Source organism: Dryas octopetala, chromosome 6 (genome assembly GCF_963921425.1).
Source record: "Dryas octopetala chromosome 6, drDryOcto1.1, whole genome shotgun sequence".
Classification (NCBI taxonomy): domain Eukaryota; kingdom Viridiplantae; phylum Streptophyta; class Magnoliopsida; order Rosales; family Rosaceae; genus Dryas; species Dryas octopetala.
Genome location: NC_141371.1, coordinates 11,121,538 through 11,144,146, shown reverse-complemented (window position 1 = coordinate 11,144,146; position 22,609 = coordinate 11,121,538). Strand labels below are relative to the sequence as shown.

Below are 22,609 nucleotides of genomic sequence, written 5' to 3'. Positions count from 1 at the left end.
ATGATTTCCAAGCACCCACGTATGCAAACTTAAATTAGAAGCCCTTTTGAGGTATTGCCTTTTGCTTTGGGTGGGGTTTGCTTGTGTTGTTTTGCTATAAAATTACTTAATTTGTTCACCAAATTTATTCATCAAATAAAAGTTTTTAAAGTTAGTTCAAGTGGTGTAAACAGCTAGAGAAATAATTAAATTTAAGATAAGTAAAACATCCAATCTCTCCGAACAGTAACGAAGTTAGAAATTTGTCATTGTGAAAACATGATAAAGAAGCTTATGAAATTCATATGGGTAGACATTTCTAAACCTATTTCTTGAAATGAGACATTTCTCTACCTTCTGTTAACTTATAAAATGTCTTTTTGAGTCTAAAAAAAAATGTCTATTTGAGGTATTTCATCAAACATCTTATCCCTTCTCTTAAAAAGAAAATTCAAGAGTCAAATTTCATATTCACTCAAGGTTAATAGAAAAAGAAAAAAAAGTTATTGGAGTCAATAGACCTCGTTGTGCTTGGTTATAAAATGTATCTTTGAGGTATTTCATTAAACATCTTATCCATTCTTGTGAAAGAAAATTTTATTTGCATATTCACCCAAGATTAATGGAAGAAAAAAAAAAAGTTACCGGAGTCAATAGACCTCAATGAGTCATTGTGGAATGACCACTGACAAAATTAACGCAGAACAGTTGGCGGAGAAATTTATGCAACAACTTGATCGTTGCAAACCTAAGAAATTTGGGAAATGATTTCTACTAGTCGGAGGGTTTGGCTCTGAAAGTGGCACTATTGCATATTGTTTCGAAAGGAATCGTGAGACGAGTCAAACTCATCGCTTGTCACAACGAGTCAAACTCATTGCTATGCCATGACGTATGAGCTTTTTCGGCCTTCTGAGGTCGTTTGAGCCTCAAAACTGCATTTTAAACTTCAGACATTTTATTTAATTCGTTTATATTTTATTTGGGTTTGTAATTATCTGTCGGCTTTAATTATAAGGTTGTTACTGCCCTAGGGTTTCTTTAAGTGTACTTAAGCAATTTTACAATTGCTAGATTAATCATTATGTTATTTTATTAAATTAATTATTGAGGTTTTCTCTCAATTTTTTAGTGGATTCCAGGGTTCTTGTTCTTTTAGGTTTACGCTTGTAAGCCTTGGTCGATTATACTGCATAAAAAATGTACTCAAAATTTACTTATTAAATGATTACAAATGAGTTGAAACTCAAACTTGAAACATCTCTAACATTGTAGAGAAGTTAATATATATCAATACACCAATTCTCTATGCATGACATCCAACATACTAGGTTTTTTTACCCTTTTTTATTCAACTTTAACATGGTTCACCATTTTAGGGTATATGGTTCTATATTTTAGGGTATAAAATCATCCTTCAAAGTTATATTTTAAGTTTTAACTTTTGAGTTTTGAACAAATCCTAAAATTTAACTAAAAAATAGGAGTTCAAAATCATGAGAGTTAAAACCAAAAAATATGTCTTAAATGATTTATACCCTAAAATATTAAACCTTGCCGATAATAAGATAAAAAAGTAAAAAAAAAAAAGATAAAATATATGCATTAGTTCTTTAATGGACGTCATGCATAAAGGAAAACCCTCTATCAGTAACTAGTTTTATTTTTTATTTTTTTTTCACCATAATAACTAGTTGGTTAAATAAATATGATGAGTATATTAGCATCTTTTGGTATTGTTAGAAGTTAAGACAGACTTCTTGGCCAAAAAAAAAAAAAGTTAAGACAGACTTGTTGAAACAAATGCGGGATCACGTGTCTCTGTACCCTCCACGCAAACATTACCCCTTGGCCTTTGCTTTATTTTAATGAGAGCTTTCAATGTGAAGGGATTGAAGGGATCGTCTTGTACCTATCAAAGTCTCTCACTATCATTTTTTAATTGACTTTTTTGGGTTTACTTTCTTCTTTTATCACAGGTACCACGAGACAAAGGAAGGGACCACAAATAACTCACAAAAAGTTGATAGCTTAATCAACTTTTTAAAGCAAGTTTAGTCATCTAAGATCTTGATTCCATCAACGAGGCCTTTTCTCATATTGAGGTCCTTTCTATTATATAATTAATGATTCTCTATTTGTCTTCACATTTAAAAAAAAAAAATTTTGATTTGTGTATACAATTTGTTTGTTTATGTATTTATTTTTGTTTGACTTTTAATTTTAATTGTATATTACAAATCTAATGATGATGCATTTGTACTCTTAAAAAATTAGAGAATGCAGCATTTTCCATGATAATAGGTTTTCAATGAAATTTTCATTTAGCTAAAACTAATGCACTATGTTCATTATATCATTGTGGAATATATAAGCAGTATAATGTTGCATGTGATTCTAGGTGGCCGGTCAGTTCTCTAAGCACATATTAGATTCGATTCCAAATAAGAGTATTTATTCATATCGCGGGGTACAATGACACATTATTAGCTAATCAAATACAATCCTTAATATAATGACATAATATTCTTGCTGCCATATATACTAAAGGTTGCATTCATGTTTGTATGTTAGCCTCAACTCGCAAAGATCCACCATGGAATAAACTTAGGGGTGAAATTTTGTACAACTTTTAAACCAAAAGGTAAAATTAAATTAAGAAATCCTATACACAATTAATATGGTATTAGCTTGAAGTTTAGGTTGGAGGGTTTAGCAACTTCGTTTCTTACTAATAAATACAAAAAGAAAAAAAAAAGTGGGTTAAGGAAATCTAGGAGAGACTACATTGATCATGTTCTTAATTAAATGTTCATTTTATTTTCTTATGTGCTTGTTTTTTCTCATTTACTTTTAATCTTAACTATATATATATATATATTTTATTAACAATAATTGGCATATATGTTCGATTCCCCTTTCCCCTAAAATAAAATAAAAACAACTACCATATATAATATTTAAATTCAAAACATTGTCTCATAAAAAGTGGCAGAGTTAGCTTCCTATAGTAGGGGCCACATAATCATCTAAGCCTGAAACTCATGCTTCGACAAGATTTTTTAGTAACTTCTTTTTGAAAGTTTTTTTTCATATGAGTAACAATTCGAATTTGGAATATTTTTTCAATAAAATTGACAAAATAAATTACTAACTAATTAGTCTTTCGAAAGTTTTTTAAAAGGAGCGACAATCCTAAAAAGTAGTAAGCCAAAGAGAGATAAGAAAAATAAAAAAGAAATAAAAGCAGGCTGAAATGAGGTTTTAAGTTTTAACTACCAAGTACCAACTAAGCAATCAAAGAATAACTAAAATTCATATTAAGTTGTTTATGCTTATGTCATGTAGGAATAAGTTCCTCCCCTTTTTTTTTCCTTTTCTTTACCACATATTCTCAAATTGTAGTTTTTGGTCGACAATGTGGAAAAATATTCCAAATTGACCCAACAAAATAAATTATTTAATTATTTTCATTTCACCAAACAACAAGATATAAAAGGAAAGAACATGCATTTATTCACTTAACAAACAAAGCAAACAATAGAGGTTTTTGGAAAGGCGGCGCCTGCGATTTTAGAGGCAAAACAACTATAAGCAAACAGTAAGACTGATGAAAACGACGAGAAAGTATCAGATGCGGCCGTGAATCTGGTGCTCACGGGACTATGATAACGTCATCGCGTGCAAGAAGTTATGCCCTTATCCATGCTGTTGCTATCGCTGCAATAACTCCACAACTTGACACTATCTACCCTTTTCTTCAATTCACTATTACCAAACTAAGTTTAAACCACCACTTCAACTTAATTAAATTAAGCTTTTCAATTAAGTTTATCGTCTCATCCAAAAATCAATGGTCACATACTCATATCCAAAAATCAATAGACATAATTCTTCTCTCTCTCTCTCTCTCTCTCTCTCTCTCTCTCTCTCTCTCTCAACTTTTGTGTTCTTCATATTCAGCTTCACTATTCACTTTTTATAGCTGTCATTTTTTCAATTTATTTATTTTTCTTCGGTTCTTCCTCTTCCAATTCTAAGCTTCATCTCCTTATTTTTTCATTGTGATATGTTGCTTTTGACATTGATTAGCTTGGGTTCTATTATTTTCTCGAATGCTCATCTAATTTGACAATTTATTTATTTTTAAACAAAATTAGCTAAGAAATTTTTCTCATCCCATTTATAAATTTTAGCTTTGTCTCTAACTCTCAGATGCTTCGGTATTGGATGACCATAAAGAAAATCAAACAATTTGTTTTCTATTAATGTACGTTCCTTTCAGAGTTTCAGGCTCTACCTTGAGAAAGTTAAGAAGAGGTGTAAAATGGATTTGATCCTATAAGTAGGAAATGGGTTGGGTTGACACTGTTGAGAGTAATGTGGAGCAATGTCCCACATCGAAAAACTAAGGCTTAGCATATGTGCTTATAAGTCTTGGGCCTCTCCACCCATTGCCAATTGGTTTTGGGTTGGATGCTCTAATTCTATCATGGTATCAGAGCTTGGTTATCCGCGTGTAAGGCCCAACGGTCACACGTGCTCCCACGTCACCCGTGTAAGGCTCAAAATATCGCCACACGTGCGGGGGCGTGTTGAGAGTAATGTGGAGCAATGTCCCACATCGGAAAACTAAAGCTTAGCATATGTGCTTATAAGTCTTGGGCCTCTCCACCCATTGCCAATTAATTTTGGGTTGGATGCTCTAATTCTATCAGACACAACATATAGAAGTGTATTATGTGGTGCTTACGACACTAACAAGTACAAAACGGACATATGTAAAACAATTCTTTTTATTTATTATTTTTAGAAACTCTTTAACAACCATATTATTACTATACATATGTTATTTTGTGTTTTTTTTTATTCATTCTTCAATCCTTTAAAAGATAATTATATAAAGTCGAAAAAAAATGAATAAAGCGTTAGGTGGTGGAGAGACTGAGAGACCAGATTGATAGCTCTCTGCACTAGCTTTTCCATTGGACCCGGAACTTGTATTACAAAGAAGAAGAAGAAGAAGAAGATAAATCTCTCTCTCTCTCTCTCTCTCCCTCTCTCCAGCTCAAGATCTTCCTTGCTTTCGGTGCTTTGAAAAGCCAATCTCAGGCTGCAGTACTGTGCAGTCAGTCTCTCTCTTTCTCTCTGCTTCACTCTGTATCTCTCTCTCTCTCTCTGTTTCCCTTACAACACAGACCTCAAGGTTCCATTTAATTACATACGGGCCTGAGACTATCTTCTACCTTGAGGTCTCTGCCTCTCAGTGGCTTACGCTTTGGTCAAGCTTACCTTTCCCATTCGGTCGCTTCTTCTACAAGATCTTATCCCACTCTGCTTAACAATTAAGCTGAAATTTTCTCTGGAAAGTGAAACCAAAAAAAATTCTCGGAATTTTCTCGGAAAAGCTACGTGAACAGGAGGGTATGTATAATGGTTCACTAGCATCAAATTCTGGCACGAGCCATTAGCTTCAGTCCCACAGTGGAAAGCAGAGTGTACCCATTTCATGGATTCAAATACCCATCACAATCTCCACCCCCAAGAGCTCCAAAACCACCAACCCAATTCTGGGTTGTTGAGGTTTCGCTCTGCTCCGAGCTCACTCTTCGCCAATTTCGCTGAAAACGGCGACTGCGGAGTCAGTAAGGGAAACCCAATCGAGGGTTCAGGTTCAGAGTCAGAAAGATTGTTCTCCAGATTCGTGAATTACAGCAACAACAGCAACGATTCGGATTCTTGGCCGTCGAGTTTCCAAGAATTCGACGACAAATCTACGGTGACGGCGAGCCCTATGAGCTCTCAGCAGCAGCAGGGGTATTCTCATTCTGGGCTCCCACCTCATTATCCGAGACAGAGCTCGTATGGCGCCACTGGAAATGGGTCATATGGGTTGGTGGGTTCGGCGCCAATGGACCACCAAACGCAAGCCAAGACAGTCCATTCAAATCTTGTTCGCCAAAGTAGCTCGCCTGCTGGCCTTTTCCCCCATAACTCTCTTCAAAATGGTATCTTTCATTAGCTTGTTTCTCCAACTTTTGTCAATGCTTTGAATTTTGAAACATTTTTTTGTTTTTTCACCATGTCATTGTGTGTTCTTGTTGTTTGAATGCATCGTAGATTCGATAGCTTAGGAGATTTTCATTTTAGCATTTGGTATAGGATAAGAAACATTGAAGAAATGGGAATTGGGATACAAAAGTAAGATGGGAATCTATGGGAATGGGGTATTGTGTTTTTCATACTTCTAGTCTTCTTATGGATTCTGATTTCAATTTCCTGTCTTTTCTTGTACATGTTCTCAGCAATCTAACAGAGTTGAGGAAATGATGTAATCAGAATATTTACTCATTATTAGGTAAATGAGTCCTAAATTAAAGCTGACAGATCAGGATTAGAAAGCTAGAATAGATTATTGAATATCTTTCAGTAAATTGCAGGCTATGCCACCATTAGAGGTGCAGGCTATGGACTGAATAGTACTACTAATGGGGAACTAAGTCCATCCAGAAACAGGTGGAAGGGTCAAAATATCTTCTCATCAAGACCCTTCTTCTTTGGGGATGTTGTCCCAGATCTCTGGAATTGGGAGTGAATGCATGGGGGAAATAGCCCCGATAATGGAAAGCTTGGAAATGGAAATGCTGATGCTCGATTTTATGGTACAGGATTCCCATTTGGAACTTGGAACGATCCATCAAACTTTGCAGAGAATTTAGGTGGCATGAGAAGAGACCAAGATAACGACGGGAAGCTATTTTCTGTTGCTCAGGTATTAATTTGTTTATGTCGTTGAATTTCCTCAAATTCTTGTTGCGTATTTTACTTATTCTGAATCATCTTCATTAATTAGAATCGAGGAGAGCTTGGAAACCGGATTCATATATTATCCCACCACTTGAGTTTACCAAAAACTTCAGCAGAAATTGCCATGGAGAAATTCCTGCAACTCCAAGATTCTGTACCTTGCAAAGTTAGAGCTAAGCGAGGTTGTGCCACTCATCCTCGAAGCATTGCAGAAAGAGTAAATATTTTTCCATATCTGTAGGCAGCTAAATTTTGTTTTTAGTGAGCTCAACCATATATGTTCATCAGACAATTAGTGCATTCACCATATTTACTTACATTGTGGCTTTTAATGGTCTTTTTCTCAACCATTGGACATTCTCTATTTTTAGGTATGAAAATTTGTGGCTTACCCATGAAGTTAATATGTAAAAGATGACAGTAAGGGTTAATTTATGTACAGGTGAGAAGAACACGGATCAGTGAGCGAATGAGGAAACTACAAGAGCTTGTCCCAAACATGGACAAGGTAGAATTTTACTATAAGCATTTTGGGCTCAGATTTATTAATCTTTATTTCTTTTTTATTTTTTGGAAACCCATGGTATTTGTTTTGTTCTTGGCAGCAAACAAACACTGCAGACATGTTAGACTTGGCTGTTGAGTATATTAAAGACCTTCAGAAACAGTTCAAGGTATCAAATTAACAAGCTAGTTAAATCAAGAAACTTGCATCCTGGACAAACATCATTTTTTCGCTTACAATTAAACGCGTATTATTTCTTTTGCAGACTCTTAACGATATTCGAGCAAACTGCAAATGTTTGAACGTACAGAAGCCAGTTTCAAATCAGATTGTTTGACATGCTTTCTGTACAGGAAATGAGGAAAGTGATGGGGGGGAAGTGGATTGAAACCATGGTAACATACTATTTCTTTTATGCAAGAACAAGTAGAAAGGAGCAATATATATATATGTCAAAGCAAAAGAAATAGCAGAAAAATAGCTATAAGATATTGTAGTTTTTAGTGGGTGTGATGTAGAAGGTTGGTAGATTTTGCACCACAAGCATGGAGGGGGACCAGGTCTTGTAATCTAACAGGCCAGCGTTCCCATTACACAGTATATGAAATAAAGACAAAAGAATGTACAGGACATGTTCTCTAATAATGCTGTCCTTTAAATTTCAATCTTATTGCATATCATTGTGTCGTGTATTAGTGGGACAGACATAACATAGACTTTTCCGTTTCAGGGTCACTTTTGTTTCCTCTTTTGCTTTAATAATATCTCTCTAGTTGTCCAAAAAAGGAAACAAACAAAAGTATATTGTTTTTTCTTTCAAACGATATTGTGACTTGTCATAGCGGGTGTTCAAACTTTTAGCACAAAATAAATGTGTCGAAGAAGAAATAAGATGCTATGCTTATTTTTGTATTTGTTGATACTGTACTTTGTAACCAAAATAACACCGTTTTAGGCTTTGTATTCAAAATAACATAGTTTTACACCTTATATTCAAAATGACGTTGTTTAATTTGGGTTCAAAACTAAATGTTTGAGTTTCGATTTTTCAGTTTTAGAATTTATATTGGATAAGTTAATAATAACTGAAAGTGAAACATTTCGATATAACTATATAAGCATTAACAAATTGGTATTATTTGCACAACGCAATATATTTCAATTGTTATGCCATTTTTGGATTGGATATATCAGTGGAAATTGACTACTCTTCGTTTTTTGGCCATAATATATTATTGATGCTAACCTCATTGATGGTCTGAACTGCTTGGGACGACTTTCTTGTCTTGTGCTACTGAACCTTGTCCTGTTTCCAAAAGAACACTATTTATTTTTTGGCCACTTCAAAAGGACACTATTAAATATCAAGCAGTTAGTAAAACAACAATGGAATATCAAGCCATGATCTGACCATCTTGCTTGTCCTTTTTTGGAAGAGAAAAATGGATACGTCTTTTTTCTGTAGTTATTTATGTTTCTTTAGAAAAGAATGGTCCTGCATGGCCAAAAAAGAGAGAGAAAAGAATGGTCCTGGCTATCTAGGAAATGGGAGGCCAACCTTGCGGGTTGCTCGTGAAGCGGGTCGTGAGTCCTGTGAAACGAAAAGTAGCTTATGTATGTAGGAAGATATTGACTTTATTGTATGTGAATCGAAAAATAGCTTATTAAGATTTGAGCAAATTACATTTTAGTATTTCAATTATATTTTATTTTTCAATTTGATATTTCAAGTTTTAAAAGTTGTATTATGACACTTCAACTTTCATTTTGTGTCAATTTCATACCTATATTACCCTAATTTCTATCAAAATAACCGTTAACTACTGAGGTGACGCCACCCTCCTTTTCCTGCAATCTTTGATCTTTAACCAGGAATCAAGGATCTGAATCGGGTCACAAGTCTTGATAGCTTCAAGCCAATCGAGGTGGTCCTACATTTTGTAGAAGGTGAAGGGGAGAGGGTTTAGCACTTTTTTGTAAATCTAACCATTACGAAAAAACTGTTTATTTATTTGATAATAGTTGGATGATTAAACAATTTTTCGTTTTGGTTGATTTTTTACAAGTTAATCTTTAAAGGGTGATCTAGAAACTGAATAATTCAAATAATGAGATTACACTGCAGAATGAAAAGAGAGAAGATAGAAGAAGAGAAAGTAGCTAGCATTCATCTTTCTTGTAGTTAGACTTAGAATGGGATTAATTGGTTCTTTCCTACAGTTTTTCCCACAATGATTCCCTTATATTTTGAAGACCGCTACTCATCTAAGGGACAAATTTTGAGCACTAGTACTGAACACCTATTGTACTAAAAAATTAGATTAATATAATGAGTTAATGAGTTATTAATTTCAACGCTTATATATTGAATCCAAAAATGATCATACATTGTTTGAGTTTAATATGATGAGTCAATGAGTTTTTAATTTTAACGCTTACAAATTTACTTTGACAATATTAGACATTATCCCTCACAGTTGCTCAAAATTTGTCACTTGTTTGAGCAACTTCAATAGTTTGTAACCTAAATATTTGTATAAATTCTTCCACTAGATGGAGTATACACAAAATTTATTTCTATAATTCATTTTTTACATTTGTCATGGTATGAGATCTTGAGTTATTAATTTTAGGGTTAATTACAATTTGTACCCTTTAAGTATAGATTGTTTTTCACTGTGGTACATGATATTTAAAACGTTTCAATGTGAAACCTAAAGTTTATGAAAATTGCAAAACGCTTCTTCCGTTAACTTTTCCGTTAATTTGGACTGCATATAACATGTGTGAAATTCATTTATATTTGCACCCCTTAAGTATAGATTGTTTTTCACTTTGGTACTTGATACTCAAAACGTTTCAATGTGAAACATAAAATTTATGAAAATTGCAATACGCTCATTCCGTTAACTTTTCTGTTAATTTTGACTCTATATAGCATGTGTGAGATTCCTTTACACCGATGTGAACAGTAGATTTATGCCACGTGGAAAAAAAATAAATTAAAAAAGCCAGCTAAAATTTTATAGGTTAAAAAAATAACAATCAATAAAAAATTGAAAAAACAAAAAACTAGGAACAAAAGAGATGAGGGAGGAGGGAGAGGTAGGGATGAAGGAGATAATTTTTTATATTTAGTTTTAATGTTATCTTTTAATTTTTTTAATATATAATAATTTAACTGCCTTTTTTTAACTTTTTTTGTTTATTTAGTTTATTTATTTGTTCATGTGGCGTAAATTTACTGTCCACATCAGTGTAAATGAATCTCACACATGATATATGTAGTCAAAATTAACATAAAAATTAACGGAATGGTCACTTTACAATTTTCATAAAGTTTTGATTTCACATTAAAACGTTTTGAACTTCAAATATCAATGTGAAAAACGACATATACTTGAGGGGTGTAAAGTGTAATTGACCTTAATTTTAACACGTACAAGTTCAATACAACCAAGGAGTAAAATTTCGGTTTCGAGGAAATTTTCGATGGAAATTTCGATTAAAATTTCGATTTCGATAAAATTAGACAAAAATGACTAAAATTGCTATTAAAATATGGAAATTTTGAATGAAACTTGACTGTATGTTTATTTAACATATTATCTACTACATTGATAAAAAACATTGAAGAAATCAAATAATATAGTAGATTTCATGTGATATGTGATAAATATAATGCGCGCCAGAAACAAGACTGTTAAAAAAATACTTCACTAATTAATAATTACATAATAAAATTACACGAATAAATCACCAATATGGCAACAGAAAGTAACAAGTTTACTCAAAGGGACTTGGAAATGATCTTTGATAGTTAAATTAAGCCGAATTGGGTTAAAATAGAACCAATCCGATGGCAGCAGCGACGACAACGGTTTATCTAAAATTTTAATTTTACAAATTATCAAAATTAGAAAACCAAACATTAATGAAATAAAACTTCATGATAATGGGATAAATTTCTTTTTCATAATTTATGTTTACAACTAAACGAAACACCAAAATGACCAGATCAAACCCCACATAAAATCCCAAATTTTTTTTTTCTTTCCAATTGTCTAAAAACTCCAAATCTCAATCTACCTTAAAAAAAAAAAAAAAAAAAATTTCTTTCCTTTTTTCTCTTCTTTTTTTTTTCCTTTTTTTTTCCTTTTCTCTTCTTTTTTTTTCTTTCCTCTTCTTTTTTTTCTTTTCTCTTCTTTTTTTTTTTCTTTCCTTTTCTTTTCTTTTTTTTTCCTTTTCCTTTCTTTTCTCTTCTTTTTTTTCTTTCCTTTTCCTCTTCTTCCCTCGTGGGCCGTGACTTCCTCTTTTCTTTCTTTCCTTTTCCTCTTCTTCCTCCAGTAGTCTTCTCTCTCTGCTCCTTCATCTTTCTCTCTCTTCTCCTTCCTCCTCCCTCCTTCCCCAGCCACTAGATCTGCGCCCACCTCCCGCGACCAAAACCCACTGCTGGCCTCCTCCCTCCTTCCCCAGCCAGCCTAGCGCTGCTCGCCTCATCCCTCCTCCCTCAGCCAGCCTCGCGCCGCTCGCTCGCCTCCTCCCCCACCTCGCACAGAACCACCGTCCGCGCCCAAAACCCACGCCTCCCACCCCGCGACTCCCACCCATATAGATCTGGTTTTGGTTTTGTTGAACACTACATCGAAAATTTCGCCGAAATTTCGAGGATTTCGGAAAATTTCGGCGAAATATTTCGAAATATTTCAAAATTTTTTTGGTATGGTGTTAAAATTTCCATACCCCTAAAAAACGAAATTTTCGACGAAATTTCGAAATTTTACTCCTTGAATACAACAATAATTATCTTTTCTCTCACGGTAGCTCAAAATTTAGAATTTTTTTTTCTCATTTGAGCAATTTTGTTAATTTCATCTCTATTTCATTTCCTACTCTTGTTACATATGTTGTGTCAAGGTACAAGAACAAATTATTTTGTGTTTAATTCATGCAACTACAATATATGCATGTACTTAATATAAATTGTGTTGGAGTTATGTGTCATAGATGTTTATATATATATATATTGTTTTTTTTTTTTGGTACATAGATGAATTTGAATATAATCTAGGGTTAAATACAAAAATGGTTCACGAACTTTACAGTGAATCTTAATTTGGTCCACTAACTATAAAAAGTGTCAATTTGATCCACGAACTTTTCAATTTGTACCAAAGCAGTACAAACGTTAACTTCAATCAAAAAATTTAACGAAAACTGGTCATGTGCACAGCAAGTGATCACATTTTCAGATGCATTTTAGTCCGTTCATCACATTTTCATGTGACCAATTCCGTTAATTTTTGGATGGAAGTTAACGTTTGTATTGCTTTTATACAACTTAGAAAGTTTGTAGACCAAATTGACATATTTTATAATTAGTGAACCAAATTGAGATTCACTGTAAAAGTTTGTGGATCATTGTTGTATTTAACCATATAATCTAACTTTTATGTAAAAGGGTAACTGACATAGTATCATAATTGAAGATAAAAGATGTTTGAGACATTAAGAATGGAGATTCAAGAAAGTGATACCACATCAGCTATTCCTGTTTTTAAAGGAAGTTTTTTTCACCACATCTTACAGCTCATGGGCAAACGTCGGAAGACAATGTACCCACAGGCCCCAATCCATCGAGAAATTATTTTGTATAATCGATATATTGACACGTTGTATAACCAGTCTATGTGTTATAATATAAGTGGATGTGATTAATACTATATCCTACTAATATAAACACATCGTCCAATAATACCCTTACAGATTGAATTGGTTATACGACATGACAGTATATTAGTTATACCCTATAATTTTTCCAATCCATCAAACCCACTCATAGAATCTCAAAAGTCATAATAATCAACAAACGAGATCCTGCCACTTGTACCGACTTGGTTGTACAGGCAAATACACTCAAGCCAATTCTCATAGTGAAGTTCAAAAAACCGTTAATGGGCCCCCCGTACTAGCCGATGCTTTCCCCGCCTCTAACTCCTCTCTCCCTCTCTTGTTCTCCACAAATGACAAAACCACCATCATCTCCACCTCCAACAATCTCTCATCTTCTTCTCAAACCCTAATTTTTCCGCAATTCCCATTCTCTCCCTCTCTCTTTCACTAATTTTCCGAACCTACCCCACAACCCCAACCCCCTGATCTGTTTCAGCAGCACAAGCTCTTCGAGTGCAATAAAATGTACCCACATGATTGAAATTTGAATCTGAACAATTCGATATTGTTTTCACATTTTTTGGGGTTTGATTGTGGTGAGGAGGATGTCGAATTTGTACGGAGATTACAATCAGAAGATTGATTATGTGTTCAAAGTGGTGTTGATCGGAGACTCGGCGGTCGGGAAAACACAGCTGCTTGCACGGTTTGCTAGGAATGAATTCAGTGTGGACTCGAAAGCCACTATTGGGGTCGAATTTCAGACGAAAACGCTTGTTCTTGATCGCAAGACTGTGAAGGCACAGATTTGGGATACTGCTGGCCAAGAAAGGTAATTATAGTGATCACAAGATCTTAATTGATTTTAGATGATGATGATGATAATGAAAAATTGTTTAATTCTTGTTTATAGAAAATTTAGGATACCGAATGCTGTATATGTGTACATTGTTGCAAAATGCATACCCATTGAATGAATGGTAACAATAAAGGATGCATATCTCTAGTTGGATGGCTTCAATGGTGTTTGCTTTGGACTTTTTGTTCCATTGTAAGTTGAAATCTTCATTTGGATTTTAAAGATTGGATCTAATGCTCGGCCTAAAATTGTGAATACTATCTTTTTGGTGTGGGGTTGAGTTTTATTAGAAGCATAGGAATGATGCTACATTTAAGGTTAGCAAACAGACTTGGGGCAGTGAAACAGGTCCTCAGCTGGAAGACTTCATGTGAGTTCATAACTTAGAGATGATTTTATTTTGTTGTTTAGACACAATGCAATAATGCATAGTTGGAAATTAGCATATTTTGCTGCAATATGTGAATACTACAAGCTCCAAGAAACCCAGTTCACTGGAATCAGATTGCAAGGATTAATGCATGCTACCATTAAAGGATATGATGTCCTCTATAAAGTTTCTCTAATATAAATAGTCCATTATCCTTGAATTTATAAGCTTTCATCCAACTATGTCAAATCTTCACTCCAATGGTAAGGACTATAGTCTACAGCTCGGTTGAACTTCCATATTTATATCAAAATGATCAAATCCTATCTTAGGACTTTGAAAGTATATATTTTAAGCCCTTAGTGCAGAGTTCTCAAAGGACAGAATGTGTTTTTTTTTTGTCTTTTTTATTCTTGGGAGATTCAACTTCTGACTCTACACCTTATTCTACATTGCATTCCCAACTGATTTCTCTGGTTTTTCTGTTGATTCTACCACTCCATGTTCTTTCTTGCTTTTCCTTCACCCAGCCACCCATCTTCTCTGTGTAGAGATGAATGGTTCATTATGGTTGTTTGGAAACTTGCACACAGGAAATGAATCTTATGCTTTGTTGTCTGCCATAGAATGCAGGTTTCTAGCAGAGTTGTTAGGGACTCTAATGCACTCTGCGTAGATAGAACTGGATCTCATCGATTGCTTATTTAGGACCCATTTCTTGGTATGACTAGTTCTCAGTGGTTTTAATTGTAGATGTGCTATGAATTGTTAAGTGCTTCCGGAGGATCTCGTAAATGGCAACTGAAAATTGATATTATCAACATATTTTATGATTCTGTGATATGGATTTGTCAATACAGCTGCTTTTGCATGAAATCGACGAAAACTTGAAAATGGTTTCTTTTTGGGAATCATAGCAATTATTGAAATCCCCAAAGTTTCCTAATTAGCATCTCTCAGAGACATCTTGGACTGGCTTATTGCATTCTCTTTAACATTGTGTTAAATTGGAAAACTTTAAAGAGTTTAATTATCAGAGAAATCTTGAACTCATTCCCTCTTGTCTCTCTTCAGGTACAGAGCAGTTACGAGTGCTTACTACCGTGGTGCAGTTGGAGCAATGTTGGTTTATGACATGACCAAGCGTCAATCATTTGATAACATGGCTAGGTGGTTGGAGGAATTAAGGGCGCATGCTGATAAGAATATCGTAATAATGCTCATTGGCAACAAATGTGACTTGGGAAGTCTTCGAGCAGTGCCAACTGAAGATGCCCAGGAGTTTGCTCAAAGAGAGAACCTATTTTTTATGGAGACATCTGCTCTTGAGGCCACCAATGTTGAAACTGCATTTTTAATGATTTTAATGGAGATATATCGGATAATGAGCAAGAAGACGCTTGCTGCCAACGAGAATGGCGGGGATTCGGGGCTTCTAAAGGGAACAGCAATTATTGTTCCTAGTCAGGATTCAGATTCCGGGAAGGGTGGCTGCTGCTTTTCCGCCTCATAATTTTATTGAGCTCCATTGTTTATTTTCAATTTTTTTGGGGGGAAAATATGTTTGTTTAGGCTCCATCTGTTTCAACAAAGCATATACTTCATAGAAAAAGAGATTGTTGGTTGTTGGATGAGGAAGGCCACATTGTGGAAGTGTTTGTTGGTTGTGAAATGAAAGAGATGAGGCACCTGCAAGCAAAATTTCTGGAAAATGGCCTCCAGTAACATATGGAATAGGAAGCTCTTGTTCTTTGTTTAGAATATAGGATTTGTTGTACAAAGTTTCTCAGAATTGATATTTGATTTGGATTTTGGTCAGGAGAGCATTCAAATTTTTAAATTTTTATCTCTCCAGACTCTCCTGTATTTCCATATATTTGCAATTCTTAATTATGTGTGTTCTGAAGATCAGTTTAGTGCTTGGCATGAATTAAGTAGGGTCATATCTAGTGTTTGGTACATACATGATACAACCTTGTTGAAACATGCCTTGTACATGTTAAACCAGAAGCTAGTGCTGTCATTACAGAAGCGCAGCAACAGCACAAACCAAAGGCATACGCATAACAACAGTACTGCCACATCAGCTTGTAAGAAATATGCCATGTCAGAGACAACTGAAGAGGCAGCTCATAGACATGTCAGCAGAATCAGTGCAACTGACTTAATAGATTCAAACTAAATTAACAGATTCCAGCCTGTGGTTCAGCACAGGCTGTCATGGTAATCCCAGAAGATGATTGAATTACAATTTTGTTTCAGTCAGTTATTTTCAGTTATTCATTGATGTAGATAAATACTGTAATGCTTATTCTTTCATTCAATGAGAAAACTTTCATTTTACTTTTAAGTTGAACTCAAATATGGGTTCAAGTTCAACTGAAAGTTAATTTAAATAAACTTTGAAATGAAACCCATCAAAATTGAATCATGCATTGCGAATGCCCATTTCACCAAAAGTGGCAAGACATACACTTGAACTAGTGCATTGGACTTGCTCTAGGAGGGTTGTAGTGAATGTAGGCTAGTTCACCAAACAACCTAAAATTGTATTGAATGCATAATATTCATGTTGATTTTTGTCTATTAGGTTTTTTATTAGGGTCCGTTAATTATATGGTATTAATAAAGCAAAAAATTAACCAAAAAACACTTAATCCATTTTTATTAACTTGCAGACACTTTTCCACCGGCCCAAAACATAACATGCGGACACCTTCTAAAAAACCAACATCAACGCATCACCAAAATAACGAAAACTGAAACTGAGCCCACCTATTATAAAACAATACCAGCCCAAGACACAAGCCTAATCTAACCCAACTACACAAACAGCCCAAAACTGATCTCCTTCTTTTTTTGGCCAAATCGATCTCCTTTTTCAACTTTACCAAACCGACAACTGTTCATTTTCACTCTCAAGCATCCTTCTGCAACTACTACAATAACAATGAAAAAAAGAGGTTCAATCTCTACAGTTCCATCTATAGTAACTGCAATCCAATAAACTACAGTTTCAATTCACTTGCAGTTTCACAGTTTCACTTGTAGTCAGTAACTGCAACTCCAGTAAACTGCAATTTCAGTTCACTGACAGTTTTACAATTTCACTTGTAGTTAGTAACTACAATTGCAAGTCTACAACTCCAATAAATTGCAATTTCAGTTCACATGCAGTTTCGCAGTTTCACTTGTATTTTCAAAAACTGAGCTAAACAAAAAAAATCAAGAACCTGTTGCTGATAAGGAAGGCACGGGGGTGGAGCAGGTTTCCTCGATAACTCTCTGGGTGTTGTTATAGTGAGAAACTTGGCGTGTTCTCTCTCGCTCTCCCTCACTGCCAGAGGCCAAAACCTTTAATTTAAGTCACTAGATTCGCTGGAAAGGCCGCCAACCTTTGGAGGTTCGATCCTTCGATTGTGGTGGTTTGCTGGGCAATCAGAACCCATGGGAAGACTCACCGTGACCTGGAGAACAAAACGCCAGGTGGTGGGAAGTTGCAACAAGGCATGGATCAGAGTCAATGTTGGGGCTCCGACAGGGTCTGGGAGTTGCTGGGCTCGAGTTCTTGGGAGTTGCTGGGTGTTCTAAGCTCACAAGGATGAAGAGGGAAGAAAGAGGAACTCAGGGGTGGTCCTCTCGTCGCCATCCATGGCCGGACGTGCACACACGTCGACGAGGAAAGTTGCAGCGAGGGAAAGCTTGAGAGAACAGAGAAAATGCTTAGGGAGAGAGAAAGAGGGTGATGAGAGAGAAGAGAAATTTCAAAAATGAGGGAGAGAGAGATACGTGAGAGAGTTTTGAAAAAAATTAAAAAATTAGCAATCATTGGATTGCTTGGATGGCTAAAGATAGAAAGCCTGGTACCAAACTAGTACCAATAAACAGATAACGAATTTACTCTCAAAGTGACCTAATTTTTAAATATTATAAATATGTACTACATGTTACAAATAATAAGTAAATTGTAGTCTCGGAGTAATTAACTATTTTTATTAAAATGAGTCAATAGTTTATTTTTGAATGAATGAATGAAGTTAATGAGTGTTAAATTGTTTAATTAAAATTGCAACAATAGGGGCAATATTGTCCTTAAACCTAAAAGCAACTCTTATCCCGCTCATAAGAAAATTCGAATAATTTTGGACAAAATTGTTGATTAAAATTTGCACCAAGAACACTAAGGGCAATGTCGTCCTTAAAACTTTTTAAAAGGGCTTGCTTATCCCGCTCTTAACACTGTTTGAATATTTTTGAATCAGCATTAGGAAAAAAAATGAAAAAGAAATCGGACACGTGTGAGAATTTCAAGCTAGGGATTGTGGGTCGTCTATAATACCGCCCAAATTTTCAGTTTAAAAATTCGCCATTCACCCTCTCAAAGAGCACCAAAGCTTCGTCGTATTCTTCTACTCTCTCTATCCCACGCAGAGATCCCCCCATCCTACGCTATCAAGCAAAACGCTCCAAAATCCTAGCGAGGCTCCTCCAGGTAAACCCTATTCTCATATGGGTTTCTTCTCTCAGATCGATTCGTAGAATAAATTCCACATCTGGGTCGCTCCTAAAATTTCATTTCTGGCGAAAATGAAATCTGGGTCGCCCCTAAAATTTCATTTCTGGTGAAAATGAAATCTGGGTCGGCAACATTTCGTGTTTTCTTGAACCCCTAATTTTCCGAGAAAATTTCCCCATTTTCTTGGAATCTTGTGTAAATCCCTTGTTCTCTGTTTGCTCTGATTTTTAATCTTTGCCCTTTTCTTTTCAGTCGAAGCATGACAATGCCTGAATCAAGAGACAGAGCGTCGAGGCAAGTCGACATCCATGCCGCCTATGTTCAGAGGCTGGCTCGAAGGCAATTTGGCAGCCTCGGAGTTCTAATCGATGAATCAGAGACCGAAGCCGAGTTGTTTGGATCGCCGGCGAGACAGAGGGCCGTGGTGGCGACACCGGTGACGACTCGGAGACCAGCAGGGTTTGGGGCCACAGGAAGTGGTGGTGGTGGGCTCACAAGGAGCAGTTTTGGGACTCCCACCGGAAATGGGCCTACTCGCTTTGCATTCGGGCTGTCAACTCCAGCCAGAGAGAACACGCCGGTCGGAGGTTCCCGCCGGAGGAGGGGCCGTGCCAGTAGCAGTGTGTTACCTTCTTGGTACCCAAGAACCCCTCTCCGTGATATTACTACCATTGTGAGGGTAATCATCACTTTCTTGATCCCTTTTGGTTCTGTGTTATTTGATTAATTGATTGCGCAAAGAATTCGATTGGATTCATTTAATGGTTCATTGAAATATGGGTCTTATTTTGATTGGGTTTAATTATTAAACTAGTATTGTTCTTTAAATGTAGTAATTGATGTGTTCAGTGAGTGTTGGTCTGACTCTTAATATTGATTTGGTGTGTTGTATTGGACTACATTAATGTGTATCTGGTAGTCATTTGTTATTATATGGTTTATTACATTTAAAAGAAATAAAGAATTGTCTGAATGTTTAATATGGTTTTACATTTTGATTTATTTTTTTCAAAGTGATAAAAAACATGAGTTTATATAAGTTTAAGGACCTTAGCAGAGAATTTTTGTGCATCTATATATCTGGGTGTGCATTGTTTAGGAAGAAATTGGATAAAAAATATTCCTACTCGTGGGTGGGCTAGTTACAATTTTTCTTGACAAATGTATGTCTGCGTGTATAAATTGAAGAAAAAAAATATATGCGCCTGGGTATTGTTTTATTATGTTGAACTATAGTCACAGTATTTCTTAACAAAGCGTTTTTTGATTAATTCTTGCAAAACCTTTAGACAAGAATTTTTGATGAATTCTTGAAAGTTGGTTTTTTTCCTCCCTTAACAGTGAATGTGTATTGATTTTTCTTTTTTAACCTACCATGGTAAATTGACTTTCGGGTTCTATTATATGGGTGCAATATTACCATGAGAAACTGTATTATTTAATTTATTTCACTCTATCAATTTTTTTTTTTTTTTTTTCCATGATTTCATGCACATCTTAAAGCCTCATTTTCTTGATGGCCAAAAGGGAAAAGTATAAAACTCTCATGTTTGTATTATTTTCTGCCTCCTATGTTTTTTTCCTTGTGAAAATGTTTAATTATGCTCCTATATTTGCATAATTCATTTGATTTTTTGTTGATTGTTGACAATGAAAACAGTGGTTGCCACTGCATCTTGTTCATTGAATATTGCTCAATCATCATCTTCAATTTTTTTTTTCTCTAAGTTTTTGACATCGTTTTCATCATTGACTTTTTCAAATTGTTTGAGTAATGACACTGACCAACTGGAAGAATTGAACCCAGGATTCTGTCCCTGTTGTTGCAAACTTGCAATTAAGTAATGCTCTTACATTATTATTTAAGTTCCATAATTTCAAGCTACTTGAATAGTATTTTCTTCTCACTCTTTTCTTTTGATGGCTTGGCTGCTAGGCCTATGATATGGCTATTCTCAGTCCCTGTTTCTTTGAGCAGATTGTATTAACCTTTAACATATAAAACTACTTGAATAGTATTATCTTATCATAACCAAATTGGGAGACCTCAAAGCATTGAATACATTTACATTAATACTTTTCTATTGCGTTATTTTGATATGCACACCTGTATTAGGTGCTTAATTCAAGTGCCTTGCTCCAAGTCAAATCCTCAATCACTGCCTATTGGGATGCGGTTCCTTTTTCATTATGCTTATTTTAGCATAGGTTTATTAAGTGCTTGACATGCCTAATTTGGAGATACTTTTTTTAGGCCATTGAAAGGAGAAGAGCTCGCTTGAGAGAGAACGCTGATGACCAAACTGTCATTGATCCAACTCTGCCAGTTTCTAATGCTCGACTCGAGCTTGATGACCCTGCTGCCTCTCCAATTTCAGCTGTTAGGAACAAGCCTTGCCCTCCTGCTTCTGTTCGTAAAGTGCACAAAATTCTGTGTGATGTTGCAAATCAGCCTGCTGAAGGAGAGTTCCTGACACCTCAAAAGAAGCTTTTGAACTCAATTGACACAGTTGAGAAAGTAGTCATGGAAGAACTTCAGAGGCTGAAGAGGACACCAAGTGCTAAGAAGGCAGAGAGGGAAAAACGGGTTCGTACTTTGATGTCAATGCGCTGATCAGAGAGAGGGAACATAAGTTTTGGCATTGGAATTCGGTAGATTGGACAAGGACCTCATGCAGGGACAATTTCTTTACCTGTGCAGTGAAACTTATCATCTCCTGGTGATATCTTTCTTATCATCTTCTGATGATATCAGTCTTTTGACTTGGCAGATTTTGTTTTTCTTTTGACTGCACTTCACATCTTGCTGAAGGTCTTAGTATAGGATCAGGCAATTATCACTGCTGAAGGTCTCTGTGTAAGACAGTAGAGTATGCGTGTGTTCTGCTACCATCATTCTTTGATGGTTTGTGTAGGACTGTCTAGTAGATATATTCTTGAACTGATGATGTATATAGCTGCCATTTTTCCTTTTTTGTTACAATTGTTTAGGTGAATGGCTCCTGTTCCATTACTTGTCATGTATAATGGATGATTGATGAGGAAGCATCAGATTTTACAAATGAGTTTTAATTCTAAAATCTTTTGAGCTTCTGATGTGTATAGAATACGACTGTTAAATATGTGAACATGTGAAAACCCATATCTATATTTTAGTTAAAAAGGAACTTCATGTTGAGAGAATTTCTGAGTTCAATATAATTTTTTATTCTAAACTAATCTAAGTTACAATATTGTGTGGAGGTAATGGACGCTTGACAAATAACATGTCCGGTTGCTTAAATTGGACCGCATGACAAATAAAACAGGTTAATAAGGGAAGGGCAAATGAAACAAATCATAGACACACTGGCTGCTACTAATTAAGCACTGAAATTTAACTTAGTTGCTAAGCATTGAAATTAAACTTGGCTTCACTCATTTATTAACTTGTCATTATATGTTGCTTGAATAGATGTAAACTAACAACTCATATTTTACTACAAAGAAGTGAAGAACTAATTAAAATGGTAATATATTAAATAGTGTATATATTTTCCACCTATATGGATATGAAAAATTAAAGTCTTTTAATCAGTTTCTATGTATAGTGTATATTTTTCTTTATGTGGCTAATCTTTAATTTCTACGGTTAGATTCTATGTATAGTTGGTGGAGTGTAGAGCAACAATAGAGTCTATCTATAATTCTATATATACGTACCCTTGGGTTGGTGGAGTGTAGAGCAACATTAGAGTTCAAGTCTAGAGATCGAAGTAGTGAATAGAGAGAGCAATAGCATCAACCATGGCTGGGAAAAAGATCAAACTTGCATGGATAGAGAATAATACCAGAACATACCAGAAGTTACACGGCGCAAGAAAATGATGAACCAAGAGACTTACTTGAACGAGATGGTAG

At 35.2% G+C, this 22,609-nt stretch overlaps 3 protein-coding genes across 3 annotated transcripts; all 3 read left to right on the top strand.

The window, feature by feature from the left end:
- The first annotated feature begins 4,930 nt into the window (after nt 1-4,930).
- LOC147282350 (transcription factor bHLH130-like) lies at nt 4,931-7,923 on the top strand. Its single transcript, XM_086246656.1, has 6 exons — nt 4,931-5,987; nt 6,648-6,751; nt 6,833-7,003; nt 7,229-7,294; nt 7,392-7,460; nt 7,557-7,923. The coding sequence occupies exons 1-6, from the start codon at nt 5,489-5,491 to the stop codon at nt 7,626-7,628; spliced, it is 981 nt and encodes a 326-aa protein (XP_086102782.1). The 5' UTR covers nt 4,931-5,488; the 3' UTR covers nt 7,629-7,923.
- A 5,418-nt stretch (nt 7,924-13,341) lies between these two features.
- RABA4D (RAB GTPase homolog A4D) lies at nt 13,342-15,802 on the top strand. Its single transcript, XM_086248099.1, has 2 exons — nt 13,342-13,796; nt 15,268-15,802. Exons 1-2 carry the CDS (start codon nt 13,570-13,572, stop codon nt 15,704-15,706), a joined length of 666 nt encoding a protein of 221 aa, XP_086104225.1. The 5' UTR covers nt 13,342-13,569; the 3' UTR covers nt 15,707-15,802.
- Nucleotides 15,803-18,586: 2,784 nt separating this feature from the next.
- On the top strand, nt 18,587-21,565 carry LOC147282348 (protein POLYCHOME-like). Its single transcript, XM_086249138.1, has 3 exons — nt 18,587-18,685; nt 18,962-19,388; nt 20,964-21,565. The coding sequence occupies exons 2-3, from the start codon at nt 18,969-18,971 to the stop codon at nt 21,321-21,323; spliced, it is 780 nt and encodes a 259-aa protein (XP_086105264.1). The 5' UTR covers nt 18,587-18,685; nt 18,962-18,968; the 3' UTR covers nt 21,324-21,565.
- The last annotated feature ends 1,044 nt before the right edge of the window (nt 21,566-22,609 follow it).

Bases quoted from the DNA above. Each gene is read 5' to 3' on its own strand.
- LOC147282350 (XM_086246656.1), top strand. From the start codon at position 5,489: ATGGATTCAAATACCCATCACAATCTCCACCCCCAAGAGCTCCAAAAC. The intron at 5,988-6,647 runs GTATCTTTCATT...TTTATGGTACAG, and splicing joins CCATAACTCTCTTCAAAATG to GATTCCCATTTGGAACTTGG. The intron at 7,004-7,228 runs GTAAATATTTTT...ATTTATGTACAG, and splicing joins CTCGAAGCATTGCAGAAAGA to GTGAGAAGAACACGGATCAG.
- RABA4D (XM_086248099.1), top strand. From the start codon at position 13,570: ATGTCGAATTTGTACGGAGATTACAATCAGAAGATTGATTATGTGTTC. The intron at 13,797-15,267 runs GTAATTATAGTG...GTCTCTCTTCAG, and splicing joins GATACTGCTGGCCAAGAAAG to GTACAGAGCAGTTACGAGTG.
- LOC147282348 (XM_086249138.1), top strand. From the start codon at position 18,969: ATGACAATGCCTGAATCAAGAGACAGAGCGTCGAGGCAAGTCGACATC. The intron at 19,389-20,963 runs GTAATCATCACT...TACTTTTTTTAG, and splicing joins ATATTACTACCATTGTGAGG to GCCATTGAAAGGAGAAGAGC.